Raw genomic sequence first — 20,211 nt, 5'->3', positions numbered from 1 at the left:
ATTTATCTGTTTGTAGCAGGGTGTGGAGTCATCCCACAGAAGACATCCTTATCTTGTCAACTTGCTGACGGGGTAAACCTCTTTGGTCATGTGTCCCACCTCTGATCATAAGGTCTGTGGTTCGAATCCTATCCTGGGTCTCGGACATTTTATGACCGCTACATTGGCGCCCAACATGGGGCTGAGCACGTTCATATTAAATTTGAGCAAAATAAGTCTCAGTACCCTACTATGCGGCCCGGGACATGCCTTCTGTTGATTAGGGAGTATGTAACAGGGCGTGGAGTGATCCCATATATGACACCCTTACCTTGTCACTTGCTGACGGGGTTAACCTCTTTAGTCATGTGGACAAGGCGTCCAACCTCTGATCAGAAGGCCCGTGGTTCGAATCCCATTATAGGACTCTAAAATTTTATGGCCGCTACATGTTCATCGTGATGATCCGAGTGGAGACAATGATCTCTTTGTAAATTGTTTCAGAGCTACCGGCTCTGTGCAGTTTGATAAACAGCCGAGTTGTGCACAGAGCATTGATGATGAGAGCCGAGTTTACATGCGGGTCGACTACTTTGAGCTTGCATGGGACCCAGACCAAATTATGTTAACTATACAAATACATTCCTTAACCTAATAAACTTCCAATAGAATAATCATGTAAAATGACAGTAAGTAGAAAGGGTTAGAAGATCGTCTGAGAGTCGTATTCACTCCACGCGCACTTTGCTGCTTTCCAATTTGGCTACATTTCAATTTTAAAATATGTGACATCAACCCAAAATCAAATACACAACAACCATTTTCATTTTATTAATTAACTGAGTACCGTCGTATCCATGGCCAATTATACTCCGGACCGGGAAACAATTTGAAGCAAAAACTCCAGATCCATCAGCAAATCGTAACCCTTCCGTCGCCATTTTGAAACATCGCTAAGGCAACAGCGGTTACATCTAAAAGTTGTCATGAATCCTATTCGGAAAATAAAATGAACAAAATGCTTTCAGCTATTAGTTACACGCTATAAAATATGGAGATAGAGTTAAATAAAATTTTAGTCGATGCGTATATTCAATTTTATAATACATTAACAAGGAAATATTTTAGTACATTTTCCTTTAAGAAATCCTGAACATGTTTTACACTTATTCCAACTGGTACTGCTGCCAGAATGCGTGATCATTAGACGTTTTCCCAGTTTAATGATTCTATTAGATTATTCTTTGGGGAATATTCACTTCGGTCGGATAAAACTGACATAATGATATCAGACTATGCTTCACAAAAATAAAAATATATAGATTTTTAACAAAAACATCTCGTAAGTAGATCGAGATCGCGAGATCAGCCATATTGAATCACCAGGTACTTGTTTACGTTTTTAGGAGCATAATGAGACTATTATTAAAGATGTTAACACTATCTTGATAAGAATTACCCATGTGCTTTTCATACCCCGAACTTACTTGATTGTCACTGTGCCTTTTGATAAGGATGGCAGAACGATGCATTGTCTTATACACACAGTAAGTTCTGTCGTCCAATTTTCGATCATGTGGTCATTTAAAAACAGAACGACTGAAGAACGTAAGTTTATTATGGAAGAGTCAATCCCTTTACGGGCGGTGTTTTCGGGCTTTAATTAGTTTGCGGGTATTGTGGAGGATCAAAAGTCGCGTTTCAGCGGGAAGTGAAGCTAAGCTGGGCAAGTGATTTAATAATCCGTCAACATTTAACCACGGGTCTATGGAAGCAATTACACGGAGTGACGTATTTGAATAGTATTTGCATATTACTAACAGGGGCAGGGTCATTAACACACTAATAAAACAAATGCACCCAAACAAAAACGAATTTGTCAGGATTTATCTTTTTCATTCTGCGAAAAGAAGTGATGTAGGTATAGATAACCCTAACATTAGCTGATAGGGTCGCTCTCGATCTGGGTACCATTGAAATGTACCCTGGGTACAAATCGATGTATTAAATTGTGCCCAGACTTCGATAACCATGTCGTTTTGTACCCTGTCCATATCTAAAGAAAGAAAGAAACCATAATTTCAAATAGATTAATTAAAATGACTTATGATTTTTTGGTAACAGTTGTGTTATTTCTCTAAAAATTATATCAGCCTCCATGACCAGTGAATAATTTATGTTGTAAGAATTTTAAACAAATAATAACTAGGAAATAAACTTTTATTTGAATCTGTCAAAATATACCAGCAATGAACTGTTCTTCTCACATCCTTGTTCTCTTCTTTCTGACCTTGGGCGGTCGGGTAGCCTTGTGGTTTAAGCGTTCGCTCATCACGCCGAAGACCCAGGTTCGATTCCTGACATGGGTACACTGTGTGAAGCCCATTTGTGGTGTCCCCTGCCGTGGTATTGCTAGAATATTGCTAAAAGCGGCGTAAAACCTCACTCTTTCTAATCTTGAAGGGGATGCTTCCATTCACAGAATTAGGATCAGGTAATTCATTTACTGGGTCCTGTCATTCATGGAAATGCTAAGATATTCAAAACATGGTTTAATGAGAACTTATATGAATTATATTGAAAGATTTTGCGTGAATGAAAACTATTGCAGGCAATGATTATATTTCTATGGGGGGAAAAATATTAATACTCGAGTAATTTGCAATAATTTAGATATAGGACTATTGCAAATGTTTGTGATTTTGACATTAAAAATATATCTAAAAATCTCTGACAAAATTTAATATCTAGGAAAGCGGACAACAATTTCTACCATATTCTACTTGGATGTAAATAATGGTATGAATTTGATCTGCAACAACTGAAATCAGATTACTGTTATATTTGTTTACACTGTGTCATGGCCGTCCGTCTTACGTGTCACATTTCAGAAATATCACCTACTAAGTCAATGTCCGATATTGGAAAAAAAACGTAATTCAAAAATAATTTAATGTTACAAGCATAACATATGTAAAATCATAACTTGCTACTTGTCATTTACTTGTATTAAATATGCATAAGTGCAAAAGTGCGAAAATATTTGTGCAATTTCTTACTTTTGAGCCAATGTATGTCTTGTGGAAGATGGTGGTGTTCAAATTTTTGTACACTGAGGAATTTGAACTTTTTCATTCAAATTTGCTGACAGTTGGATCAAACTTGGGGCTGAATATCAGCCTCTGAGCACATCTAGATCAAGCCCAGCAGTCAGGTCTATGGTAGATCTTACTAAGAACTGCTTGCAGTGTCGTTTTGTCAAAAATGAGATTATCATTATTATCATGCTCTAATAAGAGGGGTACAAAATGGATGTCATGAGTGACAAAAGCACAAACCGTACATCGCTTCACATGCATTGTTTGCCCCCGAAAGTAAGTCTGACAAGTCCACAAAACACGCCTGGCCATCTGATTGGCCCAAACTGAGGCATGCGCCAGTTTTGATTGACAGCCTGGATCGGTCGATTATTGAACCCAGCTACAATTATACAATGGATGAATATATGCAGAAATGCTAACCAATAGGATTTTGGTGTGATAGGTTCAGTTTTAAGCCTAAAATACTCTTTTACACTTGTCCACCCCCAAGTTTCGTTTTTATCATTTTCTTCACAAGTTATTTACATACATAAAATATCACAGAGAGCATATTGTAATGCATCAGTAACATGAAATGGTGAATCATTCTACAGCAAGACCAATCCAACCAAGGAAAATTATGCTTTCGATTCCCACTGTGTTAATATATCCATTACTCAATGATACAAGGTCTCTGATTGGTTGTTATCTTAAAAACCTCTTAAGTCATTTTATCAACTGATCTCTGTGCAGGGAACTAGTTACATGTACAGCGATATTACATTGTACTGAACCCGTGAAGATCCGGGGTAGAATAGGTCTTCAGCAACCCATGCTTGCCATAAAAGGCGACTATGCTTGTCGTAAGAGGCGATTAACAGGATCAGGTGGTCAGGCTTCCTGACTTGGTTGATGCATGTCATGGATCGATGCTCATGTTGTCAATCACTGGAATGTCAGGTCCAGACTCGATTATTTACAGACTGCTGTCATATAGCTGTAATATTGCTGAGTGCGGCGTTAAACAAGAATCAAAGATTGGACTGTCACATGAATTTACTCCTTGTTTTCACCCCTCTGATTTCAGCTGCCATTTAACTACCACAAGGACTTGCTGATCCTCATTTGAACAGTTATGATTTGAGGAATTATTTCAAGTATTTCATTCACAGTCTGCACTGAGGGATGATGGTTCGATCAAGTTCATCATCATCTAGGAGTCCCACTCCGGAAAAGCACAGACGTCGTGATGTGTCCCCACGCTACAGACATCACTCCTCCAGTGACAGAGAAGACTCACGAGGCAGACGGAAAGATGACGTAAAAAGACACAGGAAAAAGAATGGTGACCATATGCATAGGGACAGATCACGGTCACCTTTTTCAAAGAGAAGTAGGTCAAGGTCGCCATTTTCTAAGAGGATTAGGTCAAGGTCACCATATTCAAAGAGGAGCAGGTCAAGGTCACCTTACTCACGAAGAAAGAGGTCAAGGTCTAAATCACCTCATTATAAGAGGGAGCCTCGTGGTTCACCACAATATAATGATTACAGAATATCAAGATCAAACAAAAATGATGCACATTGGTCTCCTGGTTTGCGGAAATCAAGATCTAGGTCACCTGTTTCTCGGAGGGAGAGGTCAAGGTCACCTGAGAGGAATTACCCGTCATCAAGAGGACAAGACAGGTATATTGTAATGTTTGGAAGTATATATATATATGTTTAACTCTAGTATATATATATATATATATATATATATATATATTTAACTCTCAGGTGTTGCAGGACTCAAATCCATGGCATGAGCCATTAAGGTGGGGATCGGATGTTCGGACTCTGGGACTTGGCTGGGTGACCTAGGATGTTGATCATTCTATCAGCTACTTGTGTACCTGGTCTATGCTCAGTTGTGTACTGGCCATTGGGGTATAGCAGGAATAGTGCTGCCTGCAGAGTAAAACATCAGACAAAACACACCCCTGGGATTTATCTACGATTACAGAGTGGCAGGCAAACTGGGGAAAATCTTCCTATCGTTTAAAATTGGATTATTTTTTTTAATGTTCAAATATTTGTACATTCTGAGGAATTGGAAATTTTTCATTCAAGTTGTGAATTTTTGCTGTCATTTGCTGCAGACTTGGGGCTGAGTATCGGCCTCTGAGCAGGTCTAGAATAAACCCCTGCAATCCTGTGTATGGTTTATCTTTCTAAGAACTGCTTGCAGTGTCGTTTTGCCTGAAATGAGATTTATGATGCTCCCGGCGAAGACAAGCTATGGCAGAAAACATTGTGTAGCCTATGTTTTGACTGTGAATATTAAGTGATGTTTGGGCGAGAGATGGATGAGGATGCCTATCAGCAGTGTTGGTGTATATATCTATGAAACCTTTGTTTTTTTAGGGAAATGAGGCAGAATGGTTTTGGAGGTTACCATCACCAGAGTCGAGACCAACATAGCATGCATACAGGGCCGTCAGACTTCATGGAGAGGTACAGCCACTTTATCATTAGTGTCCCCCACCACAAAGAGACTGGAACATCTGTTCTTCCATCCGTCCTTCCGTCCATCCCATCAGGTTCTAAAAGGGGACAAATTTTCTCAAAAACTACCGGTAATTAAGTCAGAGTATTAGAATTTTGCATACTGGTGTTACTGGTCATGATTTCAAATGAATTTTGAAAATTGATGTCATAAAATCCATTTTTACAGAGTTATGGCCCTTGCTCTTTGACTTTCAAGTTAGTGCATACTACGTGAAATGGGGACAAGTTTTTCTCAGAAACTACTGAAGTTACATAAATGAAACTTTGCATGCTTATCTAAGAGATACTTGTTAAGACTAAATTTGAAAATGGTTCCGTAAGTTATTTGTTTACAGAGATACCGCCCTTGATCCATGTTTTTTAATTTTTGCATAGTGTGTGCAATGGGGAGAAGTTTTCTCAGAAACTACTGAAGTTACTTGAGTGAAAGTCTGTATGCTTATCTAAGAGATTCTTGTCAAGACTGGGTTGTAAAATTGGTGCCGTCAATGAATTGTTTACAGAATTACGGCTTTCGATCCATGTTATTTGTGCAATGGGGGCAAGATTTCTCAGAAATTACTGAAGTTAGCTTATCTAAGAGATACTTATGAAGAGTTATTTTTTCCAGAGAATGGGTCTTTTGTGTGCAATAATTTCACATTTAATCATTATTTCTGATGACAAAAAGCAGCCCAAGTGACTATCTCTTCTTAAGGCTTTACAGGGTTCTTTTTTATAGTTTATATTCACTACCATATGAACAAACAAACTTCTAATATGCCTAGGGATAGTGATAACACTGTTTTCTTGTTTGTATGTGGGACTGAAGTTGTTTTAGAACAGAAATTATTATCCATATTATCATTTTACAGATGATGCTCATGAGTGTCGCTTAGTGTGGCGTTAAACAACAAACAATCACGCTTTAGTAACGCTGATAATGAGTCTAGTGGGATTAAGATCAGACTGATAAGACTATCAATTATTATTGAAGAGTAGGGCATGTAAGTTTGTTGGCAAATGATGTAAAAATTAGGCCCTGTCAAACTGCCATGCTAGACACTTGGGACAATCTTTCAAGTCTTTTATTGCAGAAATTTGAAGTCTTATTTTATAAGGTCAAGTAATCTTTGGATTATCAGAAACAAGTTCCACTTCCTCTGTGATTTCTTAGTTCATTTCCACAATATAAAAGAGGGAAGGAAATTAACAAAAAGTTCACTCTTTACTGACTGTTGTACTTCATTGTATGGGGTAGAACAGGTCTTCAGCAACCCATTCTTGTCCCCCGTGAAGATTCTGAGGTAGAATAGGTCTTCAGCAACCCATTCTTGCCGTAAAAGGCGACTATGCTTGTTGTAAGAAGCAATTAATGGGATAGGGTGGTCAAGCTCGCTGACTTGGTTGATGCATGTCATCGATCCCAATTGTGTGGATGGATGCTCATGATGTCAATCACTGGATTGTCTGGTCCAGACTCGATTATCTTATGACCGCGGTCATATAGCTGGAGTATTGCTGAGTGTGGTGTTAAAAAACAAACAAAAAATCATTGTATCTTGACCTTTGTACTTCATTGTGTGCCCACTTTTGCACTTAAGACGAAGACAGGAGCGGGAACGTCTGGGAGAAGCTGGTGTTCCAGAAATATGGAACAGTTCCCCCCTACACATTGAAAAGTAAGTCTCTCACAATGATATCCTGTCAGTTTTCCGATAAAGCATCTTCTGAAAGATGGTTCACAGAACGGACCAACATACGTGCAGTAAAAATGATTGATGTTCTAAGTATCTGGGCCCCGTAAAGATCTGGGTTAGAATTGGCCTTCAGCAACCCATGCTTGTGAAAATATCGTATGACTAACAGGTGGTCAGGCTTGCTGACTTGGTTGATGCATGTCATCATATTCCAATTGTGAAGATCGATGCTCATGATTTCAATCACTGGATTGTCTGGTCCAGACTTGATTATTTGCAGAGTTCAGTCATATATCTGGAATATTCCTACGTGAAGGGTTAAACAGCAAACAAACATAAAAACACAAGAATCCTGATTTAAACATTCAACTCAGTGTCCTTCAAGTTATGTTAATTTGGATGTTCAAATTGTTCCAAAAGATATCCACAGCGATTGACATTGAATTTTGGGCCATAGATTTGGAAACTAATAGCAAAAAGCAGGCGTTACTACAGTAGGATCTATTTAGTTTTCTTTGTTGAAGAAGGGCGGTCAGGTAAAATGTGGTTAAATCGTTCGCTCGTCACGCCGAAGACCCAGGTTCAATTCCCGACAATGTGTGAAGCCCATTTCTGGTGACCCCCGCCTTGATATTGCTAAAATATTGCTAAAAGCGGCGTAAAACCTCACTCACTCACTCACTCACTCACTCACTCACTCTTTGCTGAAGGTGACATGAGAACATGTGACTGAGAATAGGAGTTCTATTGTGGTGTCCTATGAAAGATAGTTATTCTGTTAATAAATAGTCATATGTTAAGTCTGAAGGGATCACAATTGCTATTTAGAATTCCCTCACATGGCAGTTTTATTGGTGATCACTTTTAAATGTTATTCCTGCCTTCACAGTTTCACTCTGTAATATTTGTACTTTCAGTTCTGACAGTGATGAAGTAGGACGGAGGAACAAAGCATCCTCGGACTCGGACTCAGATTCTGACAGCAGCTCAGAAGGTGGGTTGCTAGCTGATGGACTTGTAGCTCACTCAGAAGGTGGGTTTGTAGCTGATGGACTTGTAGCTCACTCAGAGGTGGGCTGATGGACTTGTAGCTCACTCAGAAGGTGGGTTGCTAGTTGATGGACTTGTAGCTCACTCAGGAGGTGGGTTGCTAGGTGATGGACTTGTAGCTCACTCAGAAGGTGGGTTGCTAGCTGATGGACTTGTAGCTCACTCAGAAGGTGTAGCTCACTCAGAAGGTGGGTTGCTAGCTGATGGACTTGTAGCTACCTCAGGAGGTGGGTTGCTAGCTGATGGACTTGTAGCTCACTCAGAAGGTGGGTTGCTAGCTGATGGACTTGTAGCTCACTCAGAAGGTGGGTTGCTAGCTGATGGACTTGTAGCTCACTCAGAAGGTGGGTTGCTAGCTGATGGACTTGTAGCTCACTCAGAAGGTGGGTTGCTAGCTGATGGACTTGTAGCTCACTCAGAAGGTGGGTTGCTAGCTGATGGACTTGTAGCTCAGAAAGTGGGCTGATGGACTTGTAGCTCACTCTGAAAGTAGCTTACTAGATGATGGATATGAGCTCATCCAGAATAGAGGTTGCTACCTGATGTGCTCATACCTCTCTTGTATTTTGTTCTGATTTTTCCAACAAGTGTACAGTGTGTGAATTTGTTCTTGGTTTTCCCAGCACACATATTAGATATCTGGTTTATTGCTAAAAGCATCCTAAAAGCAAACTCTTTGAATTTTTGGATTTCAGAAGATAGAAAGAAGAAGAAGAAGAAAAAGAAGAAGTCCAGTAAGAGTAAAAAGCACAAGAAACACAGCAAGAAAAGGTGAGAGTCAATGGTTACCATGGCAATTGCCTGTAACTGAAACATCTGAAATTTGTCAGGCAGACCAGAAGCTTTTCTGAAATTTAATTTTTATCTCCTTTAGAAAGGTCCTCAAATTAAATCTTAATCTGCCTTGAAAAGTTAAATGTTATTTGTCAAAATTATTTTATTTGAATTTCTGATTCAGTATACACAAAATATTTCCCAGTCACCCACAACACACTCTTCTACTTTCAGTAAGAAAGTGAAAAAAAGTAAATCGAAGAAGTCCGCGAAGAAGAAGGCGAAAGTTAAGAGTGAGAGTGAAGAGACTGAGGAGAGCGGAGAAGAAGAGGAAGATGTTGAGGCAATCTGGACAGAGAGGAAATGTACGTCCCATTACTGCTGTTTTGAAAAAAAACATAGCGACATTAAACCCAACTCGCTTACTCATCACCACTACCTGACCAAGATGTGATTGTGATTTACCATTTTGTCCGAACATGCTTTAGACTACGTGTTTCTTTGTGTTCCAGTGTCAGATGAAGAAGACGAAGACACGTTGGGTCCCCAGCCATTTGTTGCTGGTGCTGGTGCTGGTGAGAAACTGAAGTGAGTTGATATCTGTATTTACCCTGATTTTGGAGAATTATCATTTCAGAGGTTTCAAATCACAATAACCACCTTTGAATGAAACAGCTGATTTTACATCATGTTTGGTCAAAATTCAGATTAAATTTACATGTAACCTAGATCTACATTCATAAAACCATATATTTGTTTTCTAATCCTAGAATGAAGTTAGAAAAAACTCTTTTTAGATTGGTCAGTTAGAGGTTTCAAGATCACAACAACCACCTCTTATTGAAACAGCTGATTTAATTGCTGTGCGTATCACATTAAAATAAGTGTGGTTAAATCTGTAGGTGGCCTACATTGAAAACACAGCGTGTGTATCGCCTCTATGAATAATACATAGATAGGAGACCAGGGAGTAGCTAAGGCAGCTTACAAGTGCAGGCAACATGGGAGATATCCTTGCACAGCTCCTGAGATCTCCAAGAGTGGCAGTTTCCATATCTTCAATAAGCTATTCTAGCCATGGATAAGTTTCTCATAATAATACCTGCCAAAGTCAAACAGTTGCAAAACTACAAAATTCACAAGAACTAAGCTTAAAAATTTGCAGAATTGTTGTGAGTTATTAAAATCTGATGAAGGAGTAAGCATGTACACCGAAACATTTTCCTCATAATAAAAAAGGTGACATCCATAAATTCTCTTCCTTCTCAAAATTTGGTTGTAGACTTTACAAAAATTGACCACGGGATTTTGATGTTTTGGCTTTGGAATACAGCAGAGCGTGATAATTGCTTACAAACCCATACAGCATTATAACGCTCTCACTCCAGCTATGGCCGAGCTCTGCTGCCAGGAGAGGGTGCCGCCATGGCTGCCTACATTGCCGAGGGGAAGCGTATTCCCAGGAGAGGTGAGATCGGATTGACCAGCAACGAGATCGAAGGCTATGAGAAGTCCGGCTACGTCATGAGTGGCAGCAGGTGAGGCTCATGTGTATTATGTGTTATCCTTGTTTTGGTGAAGTTTAATTATCCTTGGGGATGTTGGTTACATTAGATCCCCTCTTCTATTGCCCGTCGCAAAAGATTAAGTTGATTCGTGCTCAGTCGGTCGATTGTGTTGTTCGTTATATGGACCTCTTTGTACTGATATGTCTGGCTGACTTGATTATTATTGACTGCTGTGATAAAGCCAAAAATATCAAACGACCAATTAAAAGGAAGTTGTTTGCAGATGTTGTAATCAGTGTGAATAGTAGTGATGTTTAGAAAGGGAGGGGCCCGTGAAGATCCGGGGTAGAATAGATCTTCTGCAACCCATGCTTGCCATGAAAGGCGACGATGCTTGTCGTAAGAGGCGACTAACGGGATCGGGTGATCAGACTTGCTGACTTGGTTGATGCATGTCATCAATCCCAATTGCGTGGATCGATGCTCATGATATAAATCTCTGGATTGTTTGGTCCAGACTCGATTATTTACAGAACGCCATCATATAGCTGTAATATTGCCGAGTGCGGCGTTAAACAACAAATGAACTAACTAGAAAGGGAGGTTGTAATTTGAAGAAATCAGATTGGTTTTGAATATTGATGTCAGCGAAGCCTCCAAACTGAAAAAGAGTGATCAAAAGCTGATTTGAAGGACTTGTTGCTAAATCAGTATAACTGGAGATCCAACATAATATTGTTATGTAATTTACTTTCAGACATCGGAGAATGGAGGCTGTCCGATTGCGTAAAGAAAACCAGATCTATAGTGCTGATGAGAAGCGAGCTTTAGCCAATTTCAACCATGAAGAGCGTGCTAAACGAGAAGTGAAGATTCTGTCTCAGTTCCGAGAGATGGTTCACAAGAAGATTGCAGAGAAACAATAGTGGCCAATCCTGCTTTAGTGATGAGGCGTTCATTCATTCATTTCGTTCATTAAACCCTAATGTTCAGGGTGCTGTTGTACAAAGCAATCTTAGCGATAAGGTGATTGTAGTGATTGCAGCTCCCTTAACTTAACATAGTCTTACGATAGTCGTAGCGCTATGGTTGTTTTGTATAACGGCACCCAGGCCCCGGTTTATAAAGCAATCTTAGCGCTACGACCAATTTATGGTAAAGTATAGGAGTTATTATCATATCTTAGCGCTAAGATAGCTTTGTGGAAAGGGACATTGCACATGCTTGTGAAGACCGTTCTTCATGTGTTCTGACATAGGTGAACAATTGTAAAGAACATAATCTGAGAGGGTGAACACCTTGTAAAGAACATAATCTGAGAGGGTGAACACCTTGTAAAGAACGTAATCTGAGAGGGTGAACACCTTGTAAAGAACGTAATCTGAGAGGGTGAACACCTTGTAAAGAACGTAATCTGAGAGGGTGAACACCTTGTAAAGAACGTAATCTGAGAGGGTGAACACCTTGTAAAGAACGTAATCTGAGAGGGCGAACACCTTGTAAAGAATGTAATCTGAGAGGGTGAACACCTTGTAAAGAACATAGTCTGAGAGGGTGAACACCTTGTATAGAACGTAATCTGAGAGGGCGAACACCTTGTAAAGAACGTAATCTGAGAGGGTGAACACCTTGTAAAGAACGTAATCTGAGAGGGTGAACACCTTGTAAAGAACGTAATCTGAGAGGGTGAACACCTTGTAAAGAACATAATCTGAGAGGGTGAACACCTTGTAAAGAACTTAATCTGAGAGGGTGAACACCTTGTAAAGAACGTAATCTGAGAGGGCGAACACCTTGTAAAGAATGTAATCTGAGAGGGTGAACACCTTGTAAAGAACATAGTCTGAGAGGGTGAACACCTTGTATAGAAACGTAATCTGAGAGGGTGAACACCTTGTAAAGAACGTAATCTGAGAGGGTGAACACTTTGTAATGAACATAATCTGAGAGGTGAACACCTTGTAAAGAACGTAATCTGAGAGGGCGAACACCTTGTAAAGAACGTAATCTGAGAGGGCGAACACCTTGAAAAGAACGTAATCTGAGAGGGTGAACACCTTGTAAAGAACGTAATCTGAGAGGGTGAACACCTTGCACGTTCATGAAAAACGCTCTTCATGTATACTGAGAGAGGTGAACAATTGTAACGAAGGTAATCTGAGAGGGCGAAAATCACATACAGTGAAACCCTTGTGAATTGTGAAAGTAGCAAATTTTGAAGAGGTCATTGAATCATTAAGATATTAATGTTGTTGGTATAGCAGAAAATAACACAGATACATACATAAATATAGGTAAAGGTGTTCATTGTGTACCATCAATACTTGCAGAGAAAGGCTAGGTATTAAGGTATTTCCTTGCTTGATTATCCAGTGTCTCCATTCTGTTCTGTAAATACCCTGGATTTGTTTGCCTCCTGGGAGTCATTTCAGAAGTGACGTGACCAATCACAAACTTAGCACAAGTTTTCTCTTGCCCAGGAGTTATTTAATTGGTTCATTATACATTGTGCCATTCAAATCTGGCTTAAAACAATGGTACACAGAGAATGGGTCAAGGTTATTTGTCAGAATCAAATGGAGATATGATATACTAGATGAGTGAGGTATTTCCGATGTTTTGTTTTTACAAGTACAGGTGAACAACCTCAGTCCATACCTCTTTTTGATTAAAACTGGCAGAGAGAAATCATGAAAAGGTAGTTAGGGCATCACAAATCTTCATGTCGAAGATAATCTTTGGTTTAAACTGTTTTAAAATTAGGATTGGACGAGATAATCAGTATTATGCAAACTGCTTACTTAACACAAATTGTACGAAGTTATATGTATAATTCCTTGCACATTTATCAGCAGTGTGTGAGCCCAGCAGTACTAGTATACTAAGACCTCTACGGATGATCGTATGATTAGAATCTGACTACATTTCTAGATTGAATTTTCTTGTCCATTTGTACATATGGTTATGAATTATTTTTATGTATATGTTTCTTTTTGCAATGTAAATATGAGATCATGATCATTAAAATGACAAAAATAAAGACTGCATCACTCTCTCTGCTTTTTATTTGTGTTTGGGGCGATCGGGTAGCCTAGCGGTTAAAGCATTCGTTCGTCACACCAAAAAGGGGTTCGATTCCCAACATGGGCACAATGTGTGAAGCCTCGCCGTGATAATACTGGAATATTGCTAAAAGTTGCGTAAAACCTCTCACCAGCTCTATTTGTGTTCATGAATAAGAGATGCCAGATTCTCCCAAACCATCCTCGCAGGGTTCACTTCAGGATTATCATCACTCTTAGAATGATTATCCATGATTGTTAGAATGCGTATATATAAACTGACAAAATAATTATTCCTCTTCCATGCCAACCCAGTATTTTGGCTATGTATATTGTACCCATATGGGATGAGGTGAAATGGGGTTTAACGTCGTGTCCAAGATTATTGCACTCATATAGCGACGTGCATGCACACGTGTGTCTGTCTGTGTGTGTGTGTCTGCTTGTACTAGTCTGGACTGATGCCGATTTATAGTGCTAGCACACTGAGATACCATGCTGCAGTTTAACATGAATACCCCACTCAGACACAGTATACTGACTCTGAGCCGACAAGTCCTAGTTTTAGCCCCTTAATGCCGAGCTCCAGACGGTAACAACAAGTACCATCTTTTAATTTCTTTTGGTATGACACGGCTCCCACATTAAGCTGGCACGCCGGGTTTAACTGGAATAATGTTAAAAGCGGCGTTAAACCCAACTCACTCTCTCAACTTGCGGTAAAAAGGAAAAGGGCTTGCAAACCAGGATGAAAACAATTTAACCAGAACTTTTATGTCCCATATGCCAAGATGCCACTGATTTTCAACTTGAAATTTGGCAGCCTACTTGGATTTCCAGGTGACCTTATTTCTCCCTGGAAACATACCAGGTGGAGGTCGTGTTCAAGAATATTGCACTTACATAGCGACGTGCATGCATGTGGATGTGTGTCTGCTTGTACTAGTCATGACAAATGCAGATTTATAGTACATGTACTAGCGCAATGAGATACCACGTCACAGATTGACATGAATACCCGTTCGGTTACACTGACTCCAAGCCGAGCAGTCCTTAGTTAGCTAATGCCGAGTGCAAGGCAGGGTGACAAGAACCACTTTAAACGTCGTGTGGTATGATGTGGCCGGGGATCAAACCCACGACCTTCCACTCCTCGGGCAGATGCTCTCCACCAGGGAGGAAGTCCAAAATAAACGTAGATGTAAATTTAATGCTTTTATAATCTATTAAAGAAATCCCTGACAGGTTGAACAAAAAACACAGACTCTGTATGGATGTTGATCAGACTTTTACTTTCACCAGTCGGCTTTAACAGTGTAAAAAAGCAAACCATAAATCATGGGGCCCATTAATACCGAGTGCCAACTCAGGGTGAAGGTCGGTCCTCTGGCCGCTCCTCGCGCCATCTCCTCACAATCGGTGTGTACGCACATAAATACAGGTAGATCACGGTACAAGACAATACACTGTACAAACACCCAACAGGCATGAGGATCCCTCCTCTTCACAGGCTCAAATGTACACCTCTAAGTACAGCTGCCTTTCCTGACAGTTTATTGGCTTAAATATACACAACATTGTTTACATCCATTCAACATTGTTACACCTATACTTGCACTGAAAGACGATCATTACACACAAATCATGTATGTACAATAACATAGATTTTCAGTTTTCTCACCCATGGCAGTCTTGCATCTACTACTCCGCCATAGAGTTCTCAATACTTGTTTTACAGACCCTAGACTTGAAAATTTGCCATGAAAAATAGCCAAATGAAAATAAAATTAGTGACTTAATATCGCGGATTAATGGTATAAAAAAATATGTTCACAGGAAATATCTCTCAAATTGGTTTGTCCTGAAAAAGAGGATTCATTAGAAAACACATAGCAAAATGTTTACCGCGATGTCGACCGATAAGTTATGCCCCTTCGATATAAAATACCTGGGTGTCGTACAAAGCGGTCTTAGCACTAACGTACCTTAACTTACAACAGTCTCAGGACAAAGGTTTTGTACAGCGGCACCCTGGTCTGTGTCTTGAGAGTACAGTCGATGGGCATGAATTTAGAAAGCTAATTGATATTTTTGTTGACATAAATTTCAACCACTGACATGTTTCAAAGTAGAGATAATTTTATGGATAACAACTTCTTTATTTACTGTAAAGGCGACAGCAGGGTGACACTAGAAATGGGCTTCACACATTGTACCCATGTCGGGAATCGAGCCCGGGTCTTCAGTGTGACGAGCTAACACTTTAACCACTAGGCTACCTGACCGCCCCTGTCGTGAAGTGAAATAGGGTCTAATAAGGTTGGGTATTGTTATAGATCATAGAGATGGATTATCATTAACTAAATAACGATCAATTATTGATAAGTATCGCAGAAGTAACTTTGAACAGATATGCAAATAAGTCCAAAAGAAATCAACATACTTCACGCCACTGGTGGTACATTTAAGCATGGACTACTTTGAGGACATCTACCAATGAGAGAAAACAAAACGTCCATATACCAACGTCGAGCATTCAAAATGCTCTCCCCAGTGACACCAGACTGGCTTGGAAGTTAATGGCTAAGAAATCAAGAACAGACAGGACTGTAGAATATGCTGCAAGATAAAATAAAACAGCAGTAAGAACAGAAGCAATACCCTGGTTTGAATGGCTACTATTGTCAGCCGATCTCGAGGGGTTTATTGTGAGATGTAACCTTTGTGTGAGCATATGTACCCCAAGCTGCCTGGTCCATACACCATATGCCCCGAGAGATCAGTTGACAACAAATTTATCTTGCCAACATTCATTCAAACAGGTCAGAAATATGTTTGTAGTTTCACTGCGAGATAAACTTGTTACTTAAGACGTGTTGTGACTGATTTTGCAGCAGGCTATATGAGCAGGCTTGTGAACAGGTTACATGGAAAATAACTGTCCACTCCTAAACCAATCTGAAGCTAGTATTTTAATGTAAGGTAAGATAAAGGTAAATGTTCACATTCTTATATGTGACTGTATTTGTCCGCTTAATGCCTACTTGTACAAATGATACCAGCTTCCGATGTTAATTTTCAAAAACCTATTGCAGCTGGGAATAAAGCTAAGACGACTCTTGCATCACGACAACCATCAACACTGACACAGCCATCAGAATACACTCTCTGCAACAGCACAGGGGAAATAAGTACTGACAACCACTACAACAAATGATCCATGAAAATAACACTCTATAAATAATTGAAATATACTGAACAAAAAAAGTTAAGGACCATGACAATTTGGGGGATTCTTTTTGTCCTGAAGACAGCACACAATTTCGTCAATATATTCCCCGAAAATATTCACGATCCCTTACTTTTTTGTTCAGCATAGTTTCAAAAAGATGCAAAATATGAAGCACTTATCCATGTCAATATTCTGGCATGTTCATTTTTCTACCAGAGGTTGTGCTGTAAACACCAACCTTTGAGCACAACATTTGAAGCACTTGAAAGAATGGTTCCTGTTTGGAGACATTAATCTTTTTCCAAAGTCATACAAAAGTAAACATTTCCTAACGAAAATGACAACTGATCATTGAAAAAATACATAAAAAAGAATTTCCAAAGATCACTACTCCACTTCTAATGGGAATATCTTTCTTTTTCCATGATTCACAAAACTGATCCCATAACTTGCCATGTTTATTTAAATATATATGATATATCTGACATAACTGAATATCCTTATCAAACATTGAGTACCCCATACAACCCAATGCGCCCTCCCACCATTACTCAACAGGCAATGGACGTCTAAAATAGTCCGTGACAGATTGGTACTCTCTCAAGTCTGGTATCCCTGCACAATACTTTCAAGAACGTTGGTTAAAGGTACTGGCCGACCTCATTTTCAGTCCCCCCAATTTCAGTCTACAATACTCAGCCTACACCCCGACATAAAAACATATTATCAATATTATGTAATGCAAAGATTGCAACCACGGGCTGAGTCGCAGTCAGCAGTCATTCACAGAAATGCATAATGAACCACGTCAGGTCTAATAAGTAACGTATAGACTTGTTACTAAAAATAGAATGGGAATTACCTGGTAGTGGTATTCCCCGAACCTAAGTCAATCAGATTCTTTGTTTTTTGATTGAACGTTTATCTCTTTATTGTTAAAATAAAACAATAATAGACTTTATATAAGGTCAATACCTGTTTTTATGGACCCGACAAAAGCAATATTGATGGTAATGCTTTCCATAATGTTGAAATTCCAATTACATAGACTGCAAAAGAAACTGCTAGTTGGACAGACTGGTATTATCAAAGAAACATCACTTGCATGATAGTTGTAAGCGATAGAAAATCGTAATGTTTTTCAAGTCTGGCTGTGTAAGCTATTCATTTACCTTCATTCAATATCAGTATTCTTAATGTTTGAAATAAACATAAACAGTTAGCCATGTTAGCTATTATGTCGAAATATGTTTCGAAGGCAGAATCAGAACCTGGTTGCAAGCAGAAGCATAAGTCTGGCATGATTTTGCAACCTTTGACATCATTCATCAATGATTATCTGACCTTTGACACTGTTCTCTGACCTTTGACATGGTTCTCTGACCTTTGACACGGTTCTCTGACCTTTGACATGATTCGGACTATAAAAATAATTAATACATGATTCTTTGCCTTTGACATAAAATATCTGACACTTACTGATTGTAGGGGTCACCTACGTTGTGTGGTTTTACTGCAAATTGTTTTCAAAATGACATCCATCATCACACCAAGATAAGACAAATGATAGTGTTGGAAAGGCAGGGTCTTTGGACTAACGGAGCCTCTCTGTTGCCTTAAGCATCCCTCAATACATCATTAACCGTACTTGCAAATATTGTTCCACACGTTTCCAACAATGGTGAGTGAGTGAGATGGGCTTAACGCCGCTTTTAACAGTATTCCAGTTATATCACGGCATGTCAGCTTAATGTGGGAGGAAAGCCCAGAGTGATGCAGGTTTCAGATGTTTACCACTTCAGTAAACACACGAGCATGGGTATGGTGCTGACAAACCTAGAAAAATAATCAGGGCGAACCGGGATTTGAACCCACAATCATAGGTTTCTGGCGTGCTCAAGGGACGCAACTCTGCACAGCCAATCGTGGTGCCTTAGACGACTGGGCCCACCCCGTTTCAAACAAATCACAGAACATGAGAGCATGAAGGAATGAACTAGTATGACGATTAGTACACATCAATGTTCAGCATCACACTGATGTCGGGCCATAATGATATATTGAGACGTATCCCCCTACCTTGTGTCACATCACTCTTGTTGGCCGAAATGACCAATGGGTCAAGTTTGTCAGTGAGTTTAACACCGCTTTGAAAAGTATTTCAGTTATATCACAGCATATCAGCTTGATGAAGAAGTCAGTGATTGACTGATTTGGGTTTAACACCGCTTTTAACAGATTTCCAGTTAAATCATGGCGTGTCAGCTTGATGTGTGAGGAAAGCCCGAAGTGATGCAGGTCTCAGATGTTTACCACTTTGGTGAAACCAACAAGCATGGGTATGGTGCAGACAAACCTACAAACATAACCAGGATGAACCAGGATTGGAACACACAATCATAGGTCTCTGACGAACCCAAAGGACTCAACTCTGCACAGCGGCTTGAAGGATGGAATCCCAAAGTGATGTAAGTCTGAGATGGTTACCACTTTGGTGAAATCCACAAGCACTGGTATGGTGCTGACAAACCTACAAACATAATCAGGATTTGAAACCACGACCATAGGTTCTGGCACACCTAAAGTGACACAACTCTGCACAGCAAAATGGAGTGATGACTAGGCCACCTCTGACCCCTTCCCCCCAAGTCCAGTAATTCCTATGATTGTGAAACACATAGTTTTGTGTCCATATATCATGACAGCCCGACAACAAAAAGGAATTAAACAGCTTCTGATGCAGTATTACACATCGTCATGGTATGCATAGGAAGTATATCTGGGAAGGGTGTTCTCAGTATTCGAAAATATTTCTCCCCATGTGACAATACATAATTTGCAAACAGATTGCTATCAATTAGCCTCAAATTTGAGTTCACAAGGGTTAGACATGTCACAAGTCTGTACAAGGTTATAAGTCAAAACAGGGAGGTTTTTGTTTCTCCAAAATCACAGCTATGAAATTAATAGTCCCGAAGGATCCATTCACCAGTGCAATTTAATTCATGGCATCTGATGTGAATCCTGATTGTTCATTGCACGATCACAATCAGCAAGATAAGTGAGTGAATGATGAGGCAAAGTCATGGATTCTTAAAAAACATTTGGTAAACACGATGGCGATCCGCTTTCAAAATCTTTATTTAAGTAGTCGGAAATGCTAGAAAAATGCTTTTTTGCCTGTTAAAAAAGATATAATTTTTCATTAACTGTTGTTATTTAAATATCAAGTAACTACCGATCGACCTACCTGTGGTTTGAAGTATTTCAGTCACAAGGAGTCCTATCGACAGGAGAC

The 20,211-nt window shown here is 39.6% G+C and overlaps 2 protein-coding genes across 3 annotated transcripts in view; one reads left to right on the top strand and one right to left on the bottom strand.

The window, feature by feature from the left end:
• The window catches only part of LOC139448697 (X-ray radiation resistance-associated protein 1-like), a 55,762-nt gene extending 54,842 nt beyond the window's left edge, over positions 1-920 (bottom strand). The window contains exon 1 of the mRNA XM_071230247.1: positions 827-920. Within this exon, the coding sequence (XP_071086348.1) occupies positions 827-920 (94 nt within the window). The remainder of the gene's footprint in view (positions 1-826) is intronic.
• A 417-nt stretch (positions 921-1,337) lies between these two features.
• Positions 1,338-12,464, top strand: LOC139448109 (NF-kappa-B-activating protein-like). Of its 2 annotated transcripts, none has more exons than XM_071229624.1 (10): positions 1,338-1,365; positions 4,232-4,747; positions 5,465-5,554; positions 7,192-7,269; positions 8,205-8,281; positions 9,033-9,108; positions 9,346-9,476; positions 9,624-9,699; positions 10,500-10,649; positions 11,377-12,464. In XM_071229624.1, exons 2-10 carry the CDS (start codon positions 4,245-4,247, stop codon positions 11,543-11,545), a joined length of 1,350 nt encoding a protein of 449 aa, XP_071085725.1. In that variant the 5' UTR covers positions 1,338-1,365; positions 4,232-4,244; the 3' UTR covers positions 11,546-12,464. The 2 variants fall into 2 exon arrangements, with proteins under 2 accessions (XP_071085725.1, XP_071085724.1); XM_071229623.1 differs by having other exon boundaries at positions 1,348-1,365; positions 4,147-4,747.
• Positions 12,465-20,211: the final 7,747 nt, after the last annotated feature.

Source organism: Haliotis cracherodii, unplaced genomic scaffold (assembly GCF_022045235.1).
Source record: "Haliotis cracherodii isolate W230 unplaced genomic scaffold, xgHalCrac1.p SCAF_7, whole genome shotgun sequence".
NCBI classification, from domain to species: Eukaryota; Metazoa; Mollusca; class Gastropoda; order Lepetellida; family Haliotidae; genus Haliotis; species Haliotis cracherodii.
This window is presented reverse-complemented; position numbering and strand designations above follow the sequence as displayed.